The sequence below is a fragment of the Megascapheus bottae genome, chromosome 8 (genome assembly GCF_031878675.1).
Source record: "Megascapheus bottae isolate mThoBot1 chromosome 8, mThoBot2.hap1, whole genome shotgun sequence".
In the NCBI taxonomy this organism is placed as follows: domain Eukaryota; kingdom Metazoa; phylum Chordata; class Mammalia; order Rodentia; family Geomyidae; genus Megascapheus; species Megascapheus bottae.
The window spans coordinates 62211106-62234487 of NC_143516.1; the positions used below are offsets into that span (position 1 = coordinate 62211106).

General features: G+C 41.3%; 1 protein-coding gene and 1 pseudogene across 1 annotated transcript in view; one reads left to right on the top strand and one right to left on the bottom strand.

The window, feature by feature from the left end:
* The window catches only part of Ube3d (ubiquitin protein ligase E3D), a 101320-nt gene that overhangs the window by 18750 nt on the left and 59188 nt on the right, over positions 1 to 23382 (top strand). The window contains exons 5-8 of the mRNA XM_090337724.1: positions 2012 to 2081; positions 5626 to 5695; positions 6552 to 6660; positions 8550 to 8713. Coding sequence (XP_090193850.1) covers positions 2012 to 2081; positions 5626 to 5695; positions 6552 to 6660; positions 8550 to 8713 — 413 coding nt within the window. The remainder of the gene's footprint in view (positions 1 to 2011; positions 2082 to 5625; positions 5696 to 6551; positions 6661 to 8549; positions 8714 to 23382) is intronic.
* Positions 420 to 1732, bottom strand: LOC150060027 (uS5 assembly chaperone PDCD2-like; annotated as a pseudogene).

The window sequence follows — 23382 nt, forward strand, 5'->3', positions numbered from 1 at the left end:
TATAGCTCATTTTTATTATAGAAAAATATGTCTAAATAAGTAAAAGGAACCATGGCACTTGGTCCTACCATTTGAAACCAGTTTACTTTGTGTATCTTTCTTTCCAGATTTATTTCAATGAACATATATGACTAATTCTTAAAAAAAAAAACAACAACATATCATGATTACCATCCATAGTGATTATCCTGATGTCATTGAGACATTATTTGGTGTTCATATAGTCCATTAGAATGAATGATCTCCCTCCTCTGTGGACAGGGAAACTTATTGTCTTTCGTTGAGTAGTTTTGTTGAATTAGTATGTAGAAAGATATGGCAGATCCTGTCTCGGGCAGCATTTTTGTGCATCCATCTCTGGAAAAAGAGATAAAAGTCCTTGAGATGGAATTAGGAGGTAGTAAGAAGACTTCCTATCTTCAAAGTGTGTCTACTCTATTCTGCTTCCACACCAATTCTGTGTAGCCAGTGCTCCAGCTGCAGTTCTCCGTGCAGGTGAAGATAGCCAGGATACCCCAGTCAACCTCTCGTCCAGTCTGTCTGCTGTTAGGTGGTTCAGCAGCTGTGGCATGACCTGAGGAGAGGAGGTGTGGGAACATGGCTTCCACATTAGAGCTACCTTCCATACTACCATGCTGATGCATGTGCAGCCATGCATCAAAATTTTACTATGATGTCCATGAACACAGTAGGGTGGTTATATATGGAAAGAGTCCAAATTTAAGACCATACCTGGAATTCAGATATTCCCTTGGCGCCACAGGGCCAATTTGGAATATCTATTTCCTGAGCTGTATTTTCACCAGAAACCCAATTGGGCTCAATATCTCTGCCACGCTGGAGAATCTGGTTCAAGGGCTATCTTGAGTTCTAAACTTCTGGAAATGATCTTTCCTAGACTCAGGCTTTGCCATGGAATGCAGGTCTCCCTCAAGGGCTTCACCATAAATCCTGTAATCTCAAAATCACCTTTTTACCCAGGACTTCAGGCACAATCTCTATGAACAGTTTTATATTCTGGAAGAAGAGAACTGATGGTCTAGAACTGTATGGTCCAGATTACCTAGCTGTGTACAGGCCACCTCAAGACCCAACCTCCAATCTGGCATCCCATGCTCTGACCTCAGCAGTGTGCCTGCTGGCATCTTGAACATGTTTTAGAACCTAACCTACCACCCACCTTGCCGAGATAAGCTGTAGACTTAGGTTGGCTATGCAGAGATTCTCTTGCTCCTGAAGCAGGGTTCTCATATCATGGCTCCTGTGAATAAAGCCCTCAGCCCAGCCATGGCCAGCTTTAGGCGCTGGCCACTTTGCTGGGCCCAGCACTTGGGCCACCCCACAACCTTGGACCTTGCTGGGAGCTGCTGGCTGCACAGTCTCCAGGCCCAAGGGTCCGTGGCAAAGCCCAGCTCCACCCTCCAGAACTGGGAAGCCGCTACCTCTTCCCAACTTTTAAAGTCTAAGAATGTTTTGAGTTTCTTCCCAACACTACCCAACTTTCCATTTCCAGTGCATATCGTAAGTGGAAAAAAATAGATTTACATGAACACACTTGATATTTTTAACTTCTGAATTATGGATGGCTATGAGTTATAGGTTACTTTTACATAAGTAACACTGGATGGGGAGTCAGAATAATATGAGCTCCAGTTCTTACTCTTTTTCTCCAGTTCACATTCTCATGTGTTCTGTAAATACGAGCAGGGGCCAGTTCTACATTATAAGGCATTTGAAAGTGCTTTTTAGCAATGCACACTGCTTATTGTTCAAATTATTTGGGAGCATAGATTATCAAGAAGTGGCTGGGTTTGGACAAACCAATCTGTATATTATTCTCCCTAAGAAACAAATGATGTCTGTGCATGTGAATTATGTATATAAAACTAAATGCATTCCCAGTATTTAGTAGAGGTCAAAATAAAATGTAAAGTTCAATGTATACTCTGTATATTCCTTTTAAGAAAAGCTGAATGACATTTAAATGACATTTTTTTTTTCTGTTCTACAGGACCCAAAAGCAAATAGCAAAGTAATTTGCAAGCGTTGCAGGGTAACACTGGGAGAGACTATGTCACCAGGTAAGACCAATTTTATAACAAAAAGCCAAAAGGATTTCCTTTTATTCTAAAGATAGAATGAGATTTTAATAGTGTACAAAAGGTGTAAGATTAATATATTTCACAGAATCAATGCTTTTGAAAATAGAAATTTATTAGCATTTCATACAATATGTATGTATATGTATTTTGAGCTTTTTTTTTTTTTTTTTTTGGCAGTCCTGGGGTTGGACTCAGGGCCTGGCACTGTCCTTGGTCTTTTTCTCAAGGTCAGAGCTCTACCACTCGAGCCTCAGCACCATTTCTGGCTTTTTTCTATGTATGTGGTACCGAGGAATGGAACCCGGGTCTTCGTGCATGCTAGGCAAGCACTCTACCACTGGGCCAAACTCCCAGCCCCTATTTTGAGCTTTTTAAGTAAAGAGTACTGAGGGGGTTTTTTGGGGGGTTGTTGTTGTTGTTTTTTCTTTTTCTTGCTGTGGTGCTTGATCTCAGAACCTGGGCACTGTCCCTGAGCTTCTATGTCAAGACTGGCATTCTACCACTTGAACTACAGCATTGTTTCCAGTTTCAGGTGGCTAATTGGAGAAAAGAGTCTCATGGACTTTCCTACCTGGGCTGGCTTCAAACGTTGATCCTCAGATCAAGGATTATAGCCGTGAACCACAAGTACCTGGCTCAGAATTGGGAGTTTTAAGCAATGAGAAGTTAGGTCATTTCCAGTGATTTATATCCTCTTTCTAGTAAAGAAGCAATAGCACAAAATTTATACTTGAGTCCATCTTAAAGCATCATGAGGCTTTTCTCTTAATGTAACTTTTCAGTCAAAAGAATTGGTGCCCAGAGGTAGAAAAGTTGCTTTCCTTGGCTGTCATTCACCTAGGCTATATTTTGGGAGTAGAGGAAGGAGAGGACCTGTTAACATGGAAGAAAAACACATTCTGAGTGTAACTCTTTTTCCTAATGGTGTTAATCATATTTTCTGTAAAAAATATGTTATACTGCTTTAAAATATAATATGAAAATCCCAGTAACTAAAATGCTGTTAAAAGATAAAATTTCAAATGTCTAAAATGCTACAACATTCTGTGTTAGATTAGTAGGTAATGAGTAATTGTTTTTAATATATTTAGAAGAAAGTTTAAGTGAAGCTCTCTGCATTTAAGGCAGTGGTGTTTTCTTTTGTTGTTGTTGTTTCTGTTTTGCTTTTAAATAGTCAAAATCTGACAAATTGCATGCTCTGAGTGAATCGTTAAGCATGGTTTTTTCAGTGTCATTAAAAAATTTATTATTATGTAGTTGCAAAGAGGTTACCATTTTATATGTCAGGTTATGAGTACAATATCCTCCTCCTCCTCCTCCTCCTCCTCCTCCTCCTTCTCCTTCTTCTCCTTCTTCTCCTTCTCTTCCTCCTCCCTCTTCTTTTTTTTGTTGGTACTGGGCCTTGAACTCAGGGCCTGGGCACTGTCCTTAGACAATTTTTGCTCAAGGCTAGAGCTCTGGCACTTGAGCCACGGGACCACTTCTGTGTTTTTCTGAATATGTGGTATTGAGGAATCGAACCTAGGCTTCATGCATGCTAGGCAAGCACTTTACCACTAGGTTATGCTCCTGGCTTACATTGCCTGTTTTTTTTGTAAATCAGGGGGCTTGAACTCTGGGCCTGGGTGCTCTTTAGCTCAAGCTAGCACTCTGCCACTTGTGCGACAGAGCCATTTCACAATGACATTTTTGAGACTAAAATGCAACCTTTGAGAGTCTGGTAGGTCATGCCTATAGTCATAGCTACTCAGGGAGACTGAGATCTGAGGATTGTGGTTCAAAGCCAGCCTGGGCAGACATGTAAAAGACTAATCTCCAATGAGCTAGCAAAATACTGGAAGTGGAAGGCTGGCTCAAGTGATAGAGCACCAACCTTGAGCAAAAAAGCCAAGTGGGAGCATGAGTCTCCAGAGATACTCTCCCCACCTCCCAAATCTCCATATACTTAGGACAGTACAGATGGGCAGGGGGAAGGATACTTAAATGAAGAGTTATTACTAACAGTGCATTAGCAGTATTTAACAGTTCTCTAATAATGCTTAACTTCTAATGCCAAGCCCTGTCTGGCACCCCAGGAGAGGTGAGTCCTCATCCTCTGAAAAGAGGACATGATTCCATCCCAGTGGCCATCCCCCACTTCTTCAGCCCGGCCACACTTCGTGAGGTTTCTAGAATTCCCTGAGATAATGCCACACACAGGGGACCAGTAATGAGGCTGGGAGGGACACTGCACTTTCACACCCCAACAGCATTGTTCACCAGAGCTAACAGAAGGTAGGCAGCAGAAACAGAACTGTCACACATAAAGGGTGAAACAGCCATGCTTAGTACATTTAACAGTGCAAACACAGGATCTGAAGATGTCTGAACTAAAAAGAAAACTATAATGATGTATTTGAAAAAGAATAGTCCCTTATTGTCATTGGAATAGAGAAAACATCTGAGAATGGTTAGTAACTGATTAGATACAACCTGAAAGAATTAACTAAGAGAAGAAATTAACAAGTCTTTAATGCAGCCCAGAGACAAAAAGATAACAAATAGAAATAAAGTGAATACCAGGCATGGTGGCTCACGCCTATAATCCTAGCTACTCTGGAGGCTGAGATCTGAGGATCAAGGTTCAAAGCCAGCCCAGGCACAAAAGGACTCCTTATCTCCAATTAACCTCTAGGAAATGGGAAGTGGGGCTTGGCTCAAGGGTAGGGTAGTAGCCTTGAGCTGAAGAGCTCAGGGACAGCACCCAGGCTGAGTGCAAGCCCCAGGATCCACCAAAAAAAGAAAAAGTAAATTAAGGGATCAGCACACACATGCACAAAGTTGATGCTAACAAATACCACCTAGCCTATTATCATATGTTTATTTGTTTTTGTCAGTCCCAGGCTTGAGCTCAGGGCCTTAGCATTGTCCTTGGGCTTTCTCAAGGCTAGTGCTCAACACTTGAGCCACAGCACCACTGAGGAATCAAACCCAGGTCTTTGTTCATGCTTAGCAAGCACTTTACCATTAGGCCAAACTCCCGTCCCTGTCTTGTTTTAATAGCCAGAAATCCAGATTTAGTGAGCACTATACAATCAGTGAGACTGAGGTCAATCCATGGGTTAGGATCACAACCTCCAGGAAGTATTTGTGATGGGTTGGGATGTAGCTAGAGAGTGTTCCTCAGTCACTCCCTGGGTGTGGCTAGTCTGTAGGAAATGAGGAGGACCAATACCTAATTTCTACAAAAATGGGCAGAGTCTGGGTGGCGGGCCACATGTGAGCAGAATCTCACTCTAGTTCCACATGATTTTCGAAACAGCCTGCTGTTGAAAGCCTTGGATGTAACCTGTACTTATTACATTTATTTCTTATTTGAAACTAAATTGTTCTGGGGAAATGTTTACTGAACACTAATTTGGCTAGTATATTGAGTTTTCACTCACCTAAAATAATTTGGTATGTCATCATTAAGGCCAACATTCACATAATGAAAATATTGGTGTATTGGAAACATTTTTAATTTCTTCTGTTCTGTTTCTAGAAACCACTAAGTTTTATATGACAGAGATAATTATCCAGCCATCTGAGAGACCTTTTCCTGTCATACCAAGGTACAAATAGCAAATTGCTTTGACTTCTTCACTTCCATGGGAGGAAGTGATGAGGTGTGATATCTATCAAGTTGTATTCCTTACAACTGGTTTGTTGAGTGGTAACTCTTTTGCACAACTAACAATAATAGAAATAATTTCAAATGTAGGGGAACTATAGCTACAACTAATTATGTATTCATAATTAGTTTTATTCATAGCTCTTTTAATCTAGAGAGGTGAGGAAAAAGCCTTTGGGAAAGATTGCTAGTTAAGCTACATATATAAACAACGTAGGATTTCTTTAGCTACGATACTATAGACAACTGTATTCCTAGAAATCTAATTCTTGTATGTACGAGATAATGTAACCTGACTCTCAATATGTTTTTGAAAAAATATGTCTGATTTTAATTTGACATGTTTAAAAATTTTAAGAGGTCAGTTCCAAATGACTCCTATGTTAATAAAAAAGTGATACCTCACCTTTGTGCTAAGGTTTCTTTTCCTCATTTTTTATTTGCAAATGTAAGTTTACTATAATGAGCATTTATTGAAGAAAATAAACCTGTTTTATTTGGGAGGAAATTTCTTACCTTCTTAGGTATGTTACAACACAAATGAAGTAGTAACGTGCCCAACCTGCCTGATTTTTATGTTGAGTAGGGGGAATTGTTCGCTTTGGGGTGGGAGATACATTAATACCCACAGAAAGTCCACATTAGGGAAAATTGCAAGGAATGGGCCAACGATAAGAAAGTGCGGTTGTGCGGCGTGCCGTCTCTGCCCCTGGATGGCCTGGCGTACTGTTCGCCTCTCTGGGGAGTTAAGATTATTAGGAGAGGTGCAGGGTGAAAACTGTTTTCTTTTCTAACAGGTCCCAGTTTGTTCAGAGTGTGGTTGCCCAGCGTCTGGGGGAGCTGGCCTCTGCCCGGAGCACATTTAGATTCATCATTCAAGATCAGGATGGCAAGGTGTACATCCTGGTAAGAAATTACTCCATCTACGTTTTTCTTTTGTCTAGGATCTCAGGTATTCTTAATTTTTATCATTATTTTTCTTTCTAACTCAGCACCAATTTCTATCAGTTTGAGGCCTCCATTTGGAGGCAAGAGATCGAGTGCAAGGGGCAGCCTGGACTACATAGTGAAGCTCTGTCTTGTCTCACCAGAAAAAGAAAAGAAAAAAAAAATCTTTGTGCCCCACGTTGGGTAGGTCTGCTCTTTAAGCGGGGCACAGGCATGATGGCTCACACCTGTAATCCTAGCTACTCAGGAGGCTGAGATCTGAGGATCAAGCTTCAAAGCCAGCCCAGGCACAAAATAACCCAAGACTCTTATCTCCAATTAACCTCTAGAAAATGGGAAGTGGGGCTTGGCTCAAGGGTAGGATGGTAGCCTTGGCTGAAGAGCTCAGGGACAGTGCCCAGGCTGAGTTCAAGCCCCATGACCCACAAAAATAAATAAATAAATAAATGAATAAATAAAAAAAAATCAAAGGACAAAATTGTACCATAAAAATAAGATTTTTCATTCAGTTTTTAATGGCTTTTCTTGGTGAGTATGGCAGTATTTCATCTCTTTTTTTCCCGGAACCCTGTTTGATATTCCTAACTTAGTTTTTACTGCTTCTATTGTTTTTGATTACCTGGGTATCTTGATGTCTGAGACACAGTGGGAAGCTGCAGGGAGAGGCTCTACAGCAGGAAAATCTTCCCCTGACAGAGCCTCAAGGTGCTAACATATTTCCTCTATTCACAGTAGTGCTCTAGCCAGGCACCAGAGGCTCCTGCCTATACTCTTAGCCACTCCAGAGGCTGAGGTCTGGAGATCATGGGTCAAAGCCATCCTGGGAAGGAAAGTCTATGAGACTCTTACCTCAGCTGGTTCAGTGGCTCACGCCTGTAATCCTAGCTACTCAGGAAGCTGAGATCTGAGGATATGGGTTCAAATCCAGCTGGGGCGCAAAAGGACCTGAGATTGTTATCCCCATTTAACCTCTAGAAAATGGGAAGTGGGGCTTAGCTAAAGAGGGGGGGGGTAGCCTTGCTGAAAAGCTCAGGGACAACACCCAGGCCCATAGTCCAAGCCCCATGACTCACAAAATTAAATAAATAAATCATCTCCAGTTATTCACTAAAAAGCAGAAAGAAGAGATGTGGCTCAAATAGTAGAGCACCAGTTTTGACTGAAAAAGGGCGAGAGCACTCAGCATATATTTGTTGTACAAAGCAACTGATTAAACATTTGTGTCAAGTCTCCCTGTCACTCTCCCTTCGTCCAGTTCCACCCCTTCTTAAGCCAGTTCCACCTGTTTTCTTTAACAGACTACTTCCACCATATTTACTGAAGTACTCTGAGGGGAGGTACTACCCTCTGCCCTGCCTATGTTTCTGTTAGGTTAGTTTTGTTTCTTATTGATTTCTAGGAGCGCTACACATTGTAGGTTATAACATTGCTTATGTTTTAAATAAGCAGTCATCTTGTTTATCCTGATCCTTAAGCTGAGGGCCCGAGCACTGTCCTTGGGATTTCTCCAGGCTAGAGCTCTACCACTTGAGCCACAGCACCATTTCTGGCTTTTTTTTTCTATATATGTGGTACCGAGGCATCTAACCCCGGTCTTCGTGCATGCTAGGCAAGCATTATACCACTAGGCCAAACTCCTGGCCTTGTCTTGTTTATTTTTAATGCTATGATGTATTGGTTACTTTTTCCAATGCTTTGCTATTTAAAAAAGTTACATACATGATTTTCCTCTGTCTTTATTACTTTAATTTTTTTTTCTGCTTTTGTAAGAGGTCATAAGGAATTTCTACCAACTGGCAATGAATGTTCTCCTAACTGTTCTTTTTTTTTTTTCCCCACACCTTTAGCTCTGGCTTCTAAACTCAGACAGTTTGGTGATTGAAGCTTTGAGGAGTTCCAGAAGTGTCACAAAGTTCCCACTGTTGGAAGAGATGTGGACAGCAGATTCCACTTCTGCTGGGAATGCGGTCAAGGTCCTCTACCAGCCATGCACCAAATGTAGAAACGAAAAGTAAGCTGTGCTCCCGGGTTCTCTCTCTTCCTGATGTCTGGGCTGTGTCCTGCTGAGGAAACTGTGGATGAGCCGGGCGCGGTGGCTCATGCCTCTGGTATCCTAGCTATTTCCAAGGCTGAGATCTGAGAATCACAGTTCAAAGCCAGCCCCACCATGAGAGTCCATGAAACTCTTACCGCCACCCACCTGAAAACGAGGACTGGCGCTGTGGCTCAAATTGGTATAGCAAAATAACATAAGCCCTGAGTTCAAGCCCAACAATAAAGATAAAATATAATAATAATAATAGGAATAATGAATGACATAACCCAGGCCACTGTCCTGCTGAGGGCTCCAGAAGCTGGGAGTACTCACTGATAACACTTTTCAGGCTTTTGGGATAGGCAGCTGTCAGACAGACCTTCCCTCCTTCCCCTGCACCAAGAGCAAAATCCACACTGCTCAGCACTTACCTGGCTTTTCCTTTGAGTACAGGATCTGTGCACATCCCAGCTTTTCACATCCTCTGATCCTGGGAGTTGAGTGAGGTTAGGAATGAATGATCCATCGTCTCAGTGGGGGGAAGGATGGGGGGTGGAAGCCCAGGACAGAACCCGGAGGTTGAGAGTGGGCGGAGGAACTATCAAGGAGGTATCGAAGTGGGAAATTGGAAGGGAACGAAGTGATGAGCCATGACTTGGGGGGAAGCCATTCCAGCTCAGGAAACAAGCATTTTATATGGTGATCTTGGAAGTTTTTACTCGTTTAGTATGTTCAGGTGGTCACATTTGTGTTCCAGACAGAAAACAGAAAGATCCTAAGTGGTTTTTGTTTTTTTTGCTGGAAGTAAATAAGGCACTTAAAAAAAAAAAAGACATGGACTTATAAAAACTATTCAAGCTTTAGAAGTCATAAAACTTTCAAGAACTCAGAGCACTGTGTACCACCATATAAACACAAGCTGTGTCTTCAGAGCTTTTACGAGTACCCATCAAAACCATCAGGTCAGCCAAGGGTCTCACTGGCACAGAATTCTAGTCAAGCCGTCAAATGTGGGAAAAGCAGTGCTCTAAAGAGCAACAACTAAACTCAGAAGAGCTAACATCCAAGAATGAAAGCTAAGAGAAAACTGAAAACTTGAAGTACAATTATTATTCTCACAGAATTTGAGATATTTTTGTGGTTTTGTTTTTGTTTTTTCCTTTTGTGCTAATACTGAGGCTTGAACTCAGAACATTGTTCCCTTAGCATTTTCCATTCAAGTCTCAAGTCCAACCACAGCGGCACGTCTGGCATTTTGGTGGTTCATTGGAGATAAGGATCTCCAGGACTTTCTTTCCTGAGGTGACTTCAAGCCATGACCCTCAAATGTCAGCTTCCTGAGTAGCTAGGATTACAAGCATGAGCCACCAGCACCCAACAAAGCTATTTTTCACTGGCACCCAGATTGTTCTTGTACTTTGTGCTCTTATGTTCCCCAAGGTAGGCGGGATGTCTTGCAAGTTGGATAAACATTCTGTAAGGTATTTACTTGTGTTTTCTAAGGACACGGATGTCTTCCTTTTGGGGGCATGACTGAACACACTGAGACTCCCTGGCATATTTTTGACACATTGGGTGGTGCATGAGTTATTTTGGTCCACCTGGGAAGAACTCTCTTCTAGTGGAAGTGTGTCTGTGCCAGATGGCATCTAAAAGAGGAAAATAGCAAATGGAACTATAACTTCATTTCCTTGAGCACTCGCAAAAATTGGCATGCCATATTTTTAGAATGTTCTTTCTTTCTAGCAATCTCAACATTTTGAAGTGCTTTTTATTTTTTTTTAACTACCCCTTCCTTTCTTGTTCCAGCCAGCCGTTCACATGACAGTGAACACGAATGTTCTTTGTTGGTGTTTTTATTGATCCATGTTTCATGGTAGTGGAATATTTGATCCTGTAGCTCCTGTTCTTCAGTTTACACATCAGAGTTTGTTTCCTGTGTATTGAACTTTCAGATGTAGACTCCTCCCTCTGGAGTTTGCTTGTCAGAACTGCATGTGGCCTCAAATCCTGTAGAGTGAAGAAATGTTGCCCCATAAAGGGACAGTTGGTAAAATCTGGGGCCCTGTGATTGTCACAGCTTGGGACGGGGAGGATAACTGGCATCCAGTAGCATGAAAGGGGTACACTTAGAGCACCTTATGATTCATTGGAGAGAGCCTCACAGAGGGGTTTTTTGTTTTGTTTTTGGCTCACAGTGCCTGTAGTACCAGCGAGTATTGAGGACTTGTTCTGGTCTCCCTCTCTCCCTCTCCCCTCTCCCCCCCTCCCTCGCTTTCCCTCCCTCCCTCCCTCCCTCCCTCCCTCTCTCTCTCCCTCCTTCTCTCTCTTTCTCTCTCTCTCTCTGTCTTTATCTCTATCTTGATTGCTCTCTCCTTTTCTCTTAAATCATGTTTATTTTAAATTTAGTTTTTTGTTAGCTTGTTATCTTTTTTTGTGTTATTATAGGGCTTAAACTCAGGGTCTGTGCCGTATTCTTGAGCTTTCTTGCTCAAGGATGGCACTCTGCCACTTGATCCACAGCTCCACTTATAGCTTTTTGCTGATGAATTGGAGCTAAAAATCTCATGGACTTTCTTGCATGGGCTGGCTTCAAATCACAGTCCTAGTCTCATGACTAAAGTGTGATCCACTTATGGCCTATATATTTGCTTATATACATATATTTTATATATACATATTTTATATGCTTATATATTTTGTATGTAAATTTTTAAATATATATATGCATATATATAATTAAGTAGTGTACAAAGGAGTTACCATTTAACAAATCAGTTTTTAAGGGCAATGGACCTGTAGATTTGGCTATAGTTGAAGCCAGAATAAGATTGCCATGAGCAGGATTGTGCAGCAATGAAAGCTCCCACATTTATGGGCAAAATAAAGGGCAGTAATGCGGAAGGAGGCAGTGGTTTTGGTCGGATGCTGATGATGTTGGTTAAATTACTAAGGTCGTTGGCTAGAGGCAGTGAAAGAAAGGCAATGTGACAGAGGTTAGCAAGAATGGCTGCTGTTTCAGAAAGACTGGTGTAGAAGGGAAGGAGAGAAGCCTGCCTGGATGGGTAGGTACAATTGTCTCCCAGCGTCTGTCAGAGGTGGAACAAGGTTGCTGTTGGCAGTATCAGGTGAGAGAGGCAGAGATCTAGACGAGGTGTGAGCACTGGTGTCTCAGGCTCCTATGAGCAGCTAGCAGTGCCCAAGGAAAGGAAATCGGATGGATGGATGGGACTCAGCAGATGGAATCAGTACATGCATTTAGTTAAAGAAAATCTTGCTGTTCTCTGGCTTGTATGAAGGGAGGGTACTGGACCTAGAAGTGTGAAGGGAAGATTTTTTTATTTTTTTTTTTGCCAGTCCTGGGGCTTGAACTCAGGGTCTGAGCACTGTCCTTGGGTTTTCCTCAAAGCCAGCACTCTACCATTTGGGTCACAGCACCATTTCTGCGCTTTTTCTGTGTATGTGGTACAGAGGAATTGAACCCAGAGCTTCTTGCATGCTAGGCAGACACTCTACCACTAGGCCATGCTCCTGGCCCCAAGATTTTTTTTTTTTTTAAATCTTAGTTGATGTTATAAGGTGTGGCACAGAGGGTTACCATTTTGTAAGTCAGATAATGAGTATGTTTCTTTCTTCGTCCCACTGTCATCCCTCCTGAGGGAAAGTTTTAAGGGAACCTTTGGGTGGAGAGGTAAGGGACTGGTCTGAGGTTTGCGGCCCTGCACCTATGTGTTTTCTTCCTCCCCAACCTGTGACCTCCTCCAGCTTGTCATCTAGTGAGCACAGGCACATGTAGAACCATCGCTGGGCTCTTTGGGGCGATGAATGTGCTCTTGTCTTCTTGTGTAGCTCTTGTGTTATCAAGTGAAAGACTGAAGAAACTATGTGGTCTATTTTAATGAATGTTGAGAGTTGGATTGTGACTTTTAATCACTTACTGAAACTTGGCTGTGGTTTTGGTGAACACTTTTAATTAGATAGCTGAAGCTTCTCAAAATGTTATTTTTAAAAATACTAATGATTGTTGATGGGAAATGAACTCAGGCTCATAATGGAATTTTAGCACTTATTCAGAGGAATGCCTCCAGCTAAGAATTTCTTGAGAATTTTCTTGGTGAGTTGTGGAACATCCATTTTGTAAGGACATTTTGCCATCATATAACAATGTCAAGAAGATGTGTAATCAATAGTATCTACCTGGGTTTTACTTGGGCATTGTCATACACAGCGACTGGAAAGTTCTGGTTGGTTCTGCTTATTTAGGTTGAAATCTGAACTTTGAAGTCGCTGTAGTACAGGGAAGAAGTCAGTTTCGTTTACTGTCACTTGGGTTTTTTTCTTTTTTTTTTTTAAGTATACAGACTGCTATGCGGACTCTAGGTACAGGCATGTCTATAGAAAGCTGTGATGAATTGGACATTTCATTCTTGGCCTTCCCATGGTTGAACCTGGCTCTCAAGAGGGCTGAGGTAGGCCCCAGACCAAGGCCTCCACTGCACTGCACTCTTGCGCCACGTGGACTCTTCCAATCATCATTTCCCACGATGCTGGACAAAAATCCCTCCCCAACTTAGAAAAAAAGAAAAGATCATTTCTGAGCATTTTCTTGTAAAGTCATTTCCAAATTCTAGGGCCATCCTTCAGTTTCTTCAGCTTCTATCAGGAAGTCTAATCCTGCCTCATATATTATCAGTGTCAGAACAATGTGCCTCAGACCACAGCTAGTCATGTACAGGTTTGTATGTGCCACTGGAGATAACACACTCTGTTTTCTTCTTAATATAAATCATGCATTAGAATGTGTAATAATAATGCCTTAATATGGCTTTGTAGTTTATTCTTCCATGCGGCTTGTATCTTCTTAGTATATACAATTATATCTCTTTTTTTTTTTCCCAGCCCTGGGCTTGAGCTCAGGGCCTGAGCACTGTCCTTGGACTTTCTCAAGGCTAGAGCTCTACCACTTGAGCCTCAGTACCACTTCTAGCTTTTTTCTATGTATGTGGTACCAAGGAATTGAACCCAGGCCTGAGCACTGTCCTTTACAGCTCTACCACTTGAGCCACAGCAACACATCTGACTTTTTCTATGTATATATAACAGAGGAATTGAACCTGAGTCTTGGTGCATGCTAAGCAAGCACTCTACCACTAGGCCAAACTCCTGGCCCTTATATCTCATTTTTTAAAGGTTGATCTGATATTCCATACTGTGGTCTGATATTCCATAATATCTAAACACTGTCTTTGAATTAATTCCCATTTTTCTCTGTAGTGAAAACTTTTGTACATCTCTTATGTGCATCTGTCTTCAAGGATTACTTTAAAACAGACAGAAAAAAAAGCAAAGTTACTATACTAGGGACATTTATGCAATTTTTAGAAATAACCTTTTTTTTTTTTTGCAAGACTGAGGCTGGAACTCAGTACCTAACGCTTTGCTCATTGGTTGGCTCTGTACCATCTGTGCCATACCTCCTCTCCTACAGTGAAACTTTCTTATTTTGGAGTGGATTTTACATTTATAACAAAGGTAGTGTCTGTGAGCCGCACACCATTTTTTTTTTTACATTTTAATTTTCCTTTTACATTACCTTTGACATCTTTATCAAAGACTAACGAACCCTGGTACTCCTTTAAACCATATTTCTGGCTTTATTTAGATTTCACCAAGTATTTCAATAGAGAAGGGTTTAATAGCATAAAGAATGTATTTATTTTACATAATCTAATGTTTTGGATTATTATTCTATTAACTTATGGCTATTTATACATTTGTGTCATTGCTCAAATCCTTTCAGCTTCTGCTCTGGGGAGCTCTTTCCAGGCTGGCCCCCAAGTCTCTGAGATATCTTCCCACTTTTAACCCAGAGAGCTTCCTTATTTCCTCATCTTAATGATTCTCAAATCATATTACTGAATCTCGAATCAGTCTTGGATCCGTTGATTAGAGAATCGTATTTACTTGTATTCACTCATTTAGGTCTGGTTCAATGGGTGTCTCAAGTGCTGTTGTATAGGTGTTATTACTCTCTCTTACAACTGTTTCAGATTTGATATTAAGTGGCTAATTATTTTTAGCCTACTTGGTATTGTTTTTATCTTTTTAAAAATGACTTTCCTCCAGGCACCAGTGACTCACACCTGTAATCCTAACTACTCAGAAGGCTGAGATCTGAGGATTGAGATTTGAAGCCAGCCCCCAGTCAGGAAAGTCCGGAGACTCTTATCTCCAGTTAACCACCAAAAAGCTGAAAGTGGAGCTACAGCTCAAGTGGTACAGCACACAGTAGCCTTGAACAAAAAAAATTCAGGGAAATCACCTAGGCTTGGCACATGTGTGTGTACACACATACTCACAGACAGACACTTAGCCCTCATTGTTTGTTTACTACTGTCATTTTGAATCTTAGACATTTGAACTTACTTTTCTGTGAATAGTATATTCATATTTTTGTAGACTTAATAGTCTGGTTATAAATATCAGTCCTTTAGTAGTGAATGTGTTAATACTATGTTCATTCTGTCACTCAGTTCTCAGCTTTATGATTTTTTTTGACAAATGGTTTTGTTTTACTCCTGTCAGAGCTAAAATCGTGCCGTGTTTTTCGTGCCGTGTTTTTTCCCCCCCATATGTCTACATATGCTCTATACTGAGAATTGACTGCAACTGTTATGTTAAATGAACTGACTGGGGAATATTAAGTGAACACTTGGTAAGCAAAATAATTTTTTTCTGTTCTCTAGTATTTAATATTCACCATTTCTTCTTAGCAGTACTTAACTTAATTTCTGATTTACTGTTCTCTAGTATTTAATATTCACCATTTCTTCTTGAAATACTTGCCTTAGTTTCGGATTTACTTCTGTCCCTTGATGTCTTCACTGTCCTCTTTTGAGCTTTGCATTCCTTCCTCTGTATCATTTTTACTTTGTCTTACAGCCTAGTAATAGAGTGCTTTTTTAAAAATATATTTTTATTGTAATTAATAAAAGGGTTACATCATATTCACCAGATAGAAGATGCATTACTTCACAAACATTGATACCCTTTCTCATGATTTTGTCCCCCTTTCCTTCCCTCCACCCCCTCCCCCATCTTTTTCCCCCCTTCCCTATCCGATTTCAAATAACCAGACATATATACAGAAAACAAAGTGAGATACTGTAACAATATGAGATAACCAAGGAACAGCAAAGGAGATGAGAAATAACATAGTACATTAAGACAGCAATCACACATTATATGGCTCTTGTTTCTATATCCTGGAGGTCCTTTCATTTAGCGTCATCCTATATGGCCTTATGTATCTAGGTTTTGCCCTGTTGTAATCCTATGCTAGGAGAGTCCAAGGTTTATACTAATTATGACAGATGAGGAAAACCATTGAGCTTATGTTCCTTTGAGTCTGGCTTACTTCACTTCATATGATTTTTTCTAAGTCTTTCCATTTCCTTCCAAATGGGGTGATGTCATTCTTTCTGACAGCAGCATAGAATTCCATTGTGTATAAATACCACATCTTGTTGATCCACTCATCAACTGAGGGGCATCTGGGTTGATTCCATTTCTTTGCTATGGTAAATATGCTGCAAGGAACATCTTTGTGCTAGAGGCTTTAGTATATCCTTGTTTCTGGACGATTGGGCAAATTCCAAGGAGTGGAATTGCTGGATCATAGGGGAGCTTTATGTTTAGTCTTTTGAGGAACCATCATACTGCTTTCCATAGTGGTTGAACGAGTTTGCACTCCCACCAACAGTGTAGTAGTGATCCCTCCTGGCCACATCCCCACCAGCATCTGTTGTGATTAAATTTCTTGATCATGGCCATTCTAACTGGAGTGAGGTAGAATCTCAGACTTGTTTTGATTTGCATTTCTTATGTGGCCAGAGATGTGGAGTATTTCTTCATGTGTCTATAGGCCATTCTTATTTCCTCTGCAGAGAAGTCTCTCTTTAAGTCTTTGGCACATCTTTTAATGGGATGGTTGTTTCTTTGAAGATTTGTTTGGGAGTGATTCAATTTTTTGAGCTGTTGATATATTTTAGATATGAGGCCCTTGACTGTTGTATGGCTAGTGAATATCTTCTCCCACTCTGCAGGCTTTCTATTTAACCTGCCAGCTATGTCCTTTGCCATACAGAAGCTCTGCAGTTTAATGCAGTCCCATTTGTCCAAACTTTCTTTAATTTGTTGTGTTTCTGGATCTTTATTAAGAAAGTTTCAACCTGTGCCAAGGAGACCTAGTGTATCTCCTATTCCTTTTTGTAAAGTTTTCAGAGTATCTGCTTTTACCTCAAGGTCTTTGATCCATTTGGAATTAACCCTGGCAGGGTGACATAGAAGACTCCAACTTTAGTTTTCTGCATGTGCTTAACCAGTTCTGCCAAGACCACTTGTTGAAGAAGCTGTCTTTCTTCCATTCTATTTTTTTTTTTTTGGCTTCCTTATCAAAGTTTAGGTGGCCATAGGTCTGCAGGTTGATTTCTGGGATCTGTGCCTTTTTCGTACATCTTCTCCTTTTAGCAACATAAAGTAATGATACCTTTGATAGTAAAGTAACTTTACCTTACTGTGTGTGTGTGTGTGTGTGTGTGTGTGTGTGTGTGTGTGTGTGTGTGTGTGTGTGTGTGTGTGTGTGTGTGTGTGTGTGTGTGGTGTGTGTGTGCGTGTGTGCCTATGCCTGCCTGTTCACCTGTCCTGGGGTTTGAACTCAGGGTTTGGGTGCTATACCAGAGCTGTTTGGCTCAAGGCTAAAGCTTTCACTTGAGCAACAGCAACAGTTCCCTTTTCTTTGGTGGTTAATTGGAGATAAGAGTCTCAAAGACTTTTCCTGCCTAAGCTAGCTTCAAACCAGGATCCCCAGATCTCAGCCTCCTGTGCAGCTAGAATTATAGGAGTGAGCCACCAGTGACCTTGCTAATTCTTCAATGTCCAGTGTGTGTGTGTGTGCATGTGTGCACATGCATACACAAATACAATAGACTGCCCAGTTTTCTTTGGGGGAATAATATTTTTCTGTTAATTGTAGATCTGTGTATTTTTTTTAGATGCTTTATATAATCCCTTTAAGGTCTTTAAGGATAAATATTGTGGTTTTCAGTGATCTGATCCTTACTTTTGTAGCTCAATCTTTTATGATGCATCTAACTTGTGCTGAGCTCTTTAATAATTTAACTTCATTTAGTTTCTATAACATTTTTGAGGGGAAGGTGCCTTATAAACTTAAGGGTCACTGGCCACTAGGCATAGCTAAGCCACAACACACTTTGTAAGGAAGACGTCTAGCATCAAATTCCTTGATTACCAACTCTTCACCAGAAACTACTGCCTGTGGAACAAAAGAAATTAATGTTAAATTATTGTTATAATCTATTCATCTTAATCCATCAATTTTTAATAGAAATTAAAATAGATGATTTTTGTTCAGAGCTCCTTTTAGACTCTCATCACGGTACCTGCACACTTTGGTCTTTTTTTGATACCAAAAAGCCTAAGTTTGGTTCTGAACCTAATTTTAGTATCTACATTCTAACCTTCCAACGCCTAGCTACCAACACCATTCTTAACTGTCTGCCTCTGAATCCACCTAGAGTTATGGTTACATGTCCATTGCTTCAAACCATCTTGTCCCCTTTGAGCCAATCTCTTTCTTCCTTTTCACATTTGACTGATCTTTTCAGATACTATTGTTTGTTTATTTGTTTGTTTGTAGGCTGTGGGGCTTGGACTCTGGGCCTGGGCTCTATTCCTGAGCTCTTCAGCTCAAGGCTACCGCCATACCCCTTGTGCCACAGCGGCACTTCCAGTTTTCTAGTGGTTCATTGGAGATAAGAGTCTCAGAGTCTTTAGGGTCTTCAGTGCCGGGCTGGCTTTGAACCTTGATCCTCAGATCTCAGCCTCCTGAATGGCTAGGATTACAGGCGTGAGCCACCACTCCTGGATTTTTTTTTTCTTAGACCTCAGTACAGCCAGTATTGAGCTTTCCTTTTTATCACCTATTTGGCATAATTTCTTTAGGCATCAGTTTACATACTGCCTCACCTCCTGTCTGGTTGTTAGTGACCCACCATAGCTTACCAGCTGCCTTTAACCTCGAGGATGAAATCACCTAGTGTGTGTCTAAAAACCTCTGAAAGAAGGCCCAGCTTTGGGTTATGGAGAGTGCATGCTGTTAGCAATAGTTCCTGCCACACAGATCTTCAAATACGTATAAATCCAGACAACTCGTTTCTTTGGGGTCTCATTCATCTGGTATGGGCTACAAGAGTAGAACATTACTGGAGCACTGCTGCTTTCTACATCTTTTCTACAGGAAAAGATTGCTCAGGTTTGATAGTCTTTGTAGTGTGGAGGCTTTGGCACTGAAGTAGGACAGTTGTGAAAATACTTCCTGCATAATAGATACTGTGATGACTTGAAACTCTTCCTGTATTTACAAATTATAAATACTCTTTGGTATTTTGCCATGGGAAGAGGAGGAGACTGGAAGCAGACAAGGGATGTGGTCCCCTATTGTCCATTTGAAGGAAGGAGGAGGAGGAGGAGGAGGAGGAGGAGGAGGAGGGGGAAGAAACTGGAAGCACAAGGGATGGGGTCCCCTATTGTCCGTTTGAGGGTAGGAGGAGGAGGGGACTGGAAGCAGATAAGAGATGGGGTCCCCAATTGTTTGTTTGAGGGTGGCCATGCCCAGCTCAGGCTATAGTACGACCTTAACTCAGATCTTAATTCTCTGCGGAATAGATATATTGAATAATTTGCGATTTTATGACTTTGGGAGTTGTACAAGCATCTTAAAAAATACCATCTCAAGCTCTTTTGTATATTTGATGTGCCTCATAAACTGAAGGTTTCGTTTTTCTCTTGATGCCAAGTTTTTAACAAAGATAGTGCTTAGCTTCAAATTCACAGGAAATTTTTTTAGACTTCCTGTGTGCATAGCTTCCTGCCATGAGGTGTTGGAGGTAAAAGTACAAATAGGAAATAGGCAGAATTCTTTTTTGGGGGGGGTGGGGTGGGGTCATGGGGCTTGAACTCTGGGCCTGGCATTGTCCTTGAGCTCTTTGGCTCAAGGCTACCACCCTACCCTTGGGCCTGGGTGCTGTCCCTGCACTCTTCAGCTCAAGGGTATTGTTCTATCCCTTGGGCCATAGCCCCATTTCCCATTTTCTAGTAGTTGATTGGAGATAAGAGTCTCACATTCTTTAGTGCTCTGACTGGCTTTCAACTGCAATCCTCAGATCTCAGCCTCCTGAGTAGCTACGATTATAGGCGGGAGCCACCTCACTCAGCTGACAGAATTCTTGTTTCCAGTCTACTACTTTGTCTTAGAAACTGACAGCTTATCTAAGAGCTCTGTGATGTACATGTGCTATGCGTAATGAGAAAGGCGCTTTCCAATGAACTCTAGTTGTAGAAAAGTTCATGAAGAAGCTAGCACTTGTTCTGAGAACTAAGGTATAGAAAGACAAGAGAAACAAGAGGTAGAAGAGGAGACTGCCCTAGCAAAGGTACAATTGTAGGCGCGACATGGTAAGATACATTTCCAGAAATACAGAGTATCTTATTTGGGGTGTGTGTGTGAGAGAGAGATGGTGGGGGGAGCTCAATCACATATTAGTGAATGAGACCATCTTTGTAAAACATTGCTGTTTATATATTGTACCTGCTGTTGATAGCATTTTTGTCATTAAATTAATTGTGAATCGGTTGATGGTGTAGATATTTTTTCAGTTATACTCTTTTACACCTATGTGGGAACCTGTATGATCCCAATGGAATGGTTTTCATGAGCAATACATTAAGTTTTGGGAGATTACAAAGGATAACACATGTAGATCAAAGTAAATATAAAAGGACTAAGTTGCTTGATAGCAATTGAATCAAAGTTGAAAAATAGAAGTCTGCTGTGTGCCACTGGGCCACACCTGTCTGAGGATCATGGTTCAAAGTCAGCCGGGGCAGGCTGTGAGTTTGTAAGACTCCTATCTCCAGTTAGCCACCAGAAGAGGCAGAAATGGAACTGTTGCTCAAGTGATAGAGCACTGACCTTGAGCAAATAATTTCAGGGACGGCACCCAGAACTTCAGTTTAAGCTGGCACCAACACAAAGAAAAATGTTTAGGGAAGAAGGGAATTGGAGTGCACATGTTCATGGGGCAAGGCCCTTTCCATGCAGCAGGCAGCCTTTAGCTTGGTCACAGTTAAGCAGAGAGAGCAGATGGGGGTGACAGTTATGTGTTCGTGATTTCTAAGAGTGCCAGTTCATTAGCAGAAGGGAATTCAAAAGAGGATTTTTATTTACTTAAAATTTTTATATTCATACTTCAAAAAAGTTATTTTTAATTGCCCAAAGGGTTTCAATTGAAAAAATGAGTTTATAAATGTAGTGCATCTTGATCATTGTCACTCCTCTGTGTGTCTCCTCATGATAAAGCACTTTACAACTCCTGCTGGCTAATTATAGTGTGCACTTTTCTGTTTCTGTTTCTATGTGTTTCTCTTTTGCCCTCCTTTTCCTTACCCACCCCCCTTCTCTCTCGTCTGTCCTACTGGACATAGAGTGCTGGTACAAAGTCTGTTACTTACCTATGCATTCACCTCTTCAGTGCTGTATGCCTTGGTGAATGAAATCTATGGGAGTCTTGCTTCTGTGGAGGATACAGCCTGGTAACAAGACAAAGCTGTATCTGGTACTATTGGCTTTGCAAACCATCTTCACTTATCTGGTGACTGACTACATGAGAAACAACATCGCCATGTTAGCCCTTTGAAGAAGACTCCAGGCCGAGCCTGGGGTCATTTCCACGGACTCTCACTGTCCGTCCCAGCTTTCCTTACTGACCAGTGTTCAGACCCCTGAGTGTACAGAGGGCAGATAATTTCATGAATAGCCTCCACACCAGAGGAAAGAAGATGAAGAGGGAACCAGCATCCCGAAGCCATGGTCCCTGAGCTCACATTTCCATTTGGAAATTCAGCTTCTCCTTTCTTCCTTCCCTGAAGCACAGGGATGGGTTACTCCTGTGGACTGGCTTGAAGCACCCCTCTTTACCCTGGAGCTGGGACAGTCAACTGTGCAGCTTGGAATACTTACATAAATTCTGTATGCATTTATTTGTACCCAAGCCCACAAAAGAAAATACATTTTAGCTCAGAACTGTCATTTTACATGAAGAATGTATTGTCATTGGTTTGCTTTTCTGAGGGTTTAAACTCATAGCCTCCTGTTTGCTTGGCTTCTTGCTCAGCCAGCATTCAGTGCTTTAACCATGCCTCCAACTTTTTGCTGGTTAATTACAGATGAACTTTCACAAGAATAGTTAATCTTGCAACTTTTCTTCCCTGGTTGGCTTTAAACTGTGATCCTCTAGATCTCAGCCTCCTGAGTGGCTGGGGTTACAAACATGAGCCACCAGTGCTTGGCTGAAGAGCTTAAATTTTTATTGATGCACTACATATACATTGTAGGTAACACTGATGAATGCTAATGCAACGTGTACACCTGTTTTTTCTGTATCTCTATCATAGCTGACAGCTCTGTCTTCTGAGGCCATGTTACTTGTCAGGCTCATAGATACATAGAGCCTAAATTAGGGAAAAAAAGTCTTAAGGGCAAATTCAAAATTTGGAGATTCAGGAAATGCTCCAGGCAGCAGTAATTTTCAGCTCAGTGAGGAAAATTGTAACTGGGTAGAGATTGTGATGCTTACTTTTTTTCCTTTTTAAAAAAAAATGGAAATGATAAATTTGCTCTAACAATTTACCTACTTTGTATTTAACCTTCTTATTTAAAGTTTTCCTAAGCCAAAACAATCCATTCTTAAGTTAGGCATAGCTCAGAAATTGCTGTTCCTTCTTCATTACGTCGTTTGTGGTGGTTCGATTTAGATTCTAAAATTGTTTACCTTCAAATTCACAGGCTTATTATGAAAGCCTCCAGATTCTTTCTAGCACACTGTCAGTAAATTTGGATATTTTCTCAGGAAGGACTGTGGTGATAGTGTGGGAACAGGCAGATTAAGCACAATCCTCCCTCCTCTGTTCCCTTTAATTACTTGTAAGTTGGGGTTGCCTTTACAGTATGTTCACATTGTCTCCAATATTCCTTCCTGTTAGAGGTGGAGCTCAATTTTATTGTCTTGAGTATGAATAGCCCCAATGACTACTTCTCTCAGAAAGGACACAGCCATGTGACCATGAATTGAGACAGTAGGTCCCAGAGACACAGTGGATTCGCTGCTGTGTCTCAGATCACTGGCTCTGAGAGAGTCCAGACAGCAGCCCGAGAAGATGAGGTAGTAGAGAGCAGGGTGGGGAGGAGCCCTGTGAAGACACACTTCTGCAGGCAGGATGACCCGGCCCTGTCCAGCTGCTGGATGCCTCTCACCCCTGCTGATGTCTTGACTGTCATCTTTTGAGAGACTGAACCAGAGCTGCCAGCTAAGTTGGCAGATTCTCATCCTGCAGAAACTGCCAGATGTTCCTTGTTTCAAGCCAAAATTTGGAGGTATTGCAATACAGTGATATGGAATGCAAGAGCTGTGACAGGAACCGTGAAGCATTGCCGTAACCTCCAAATTTCAGGATGACATTCAAGCCTATAAAACTGAATTTAGGTCATGCTTGGTAGTCCTAGCTAC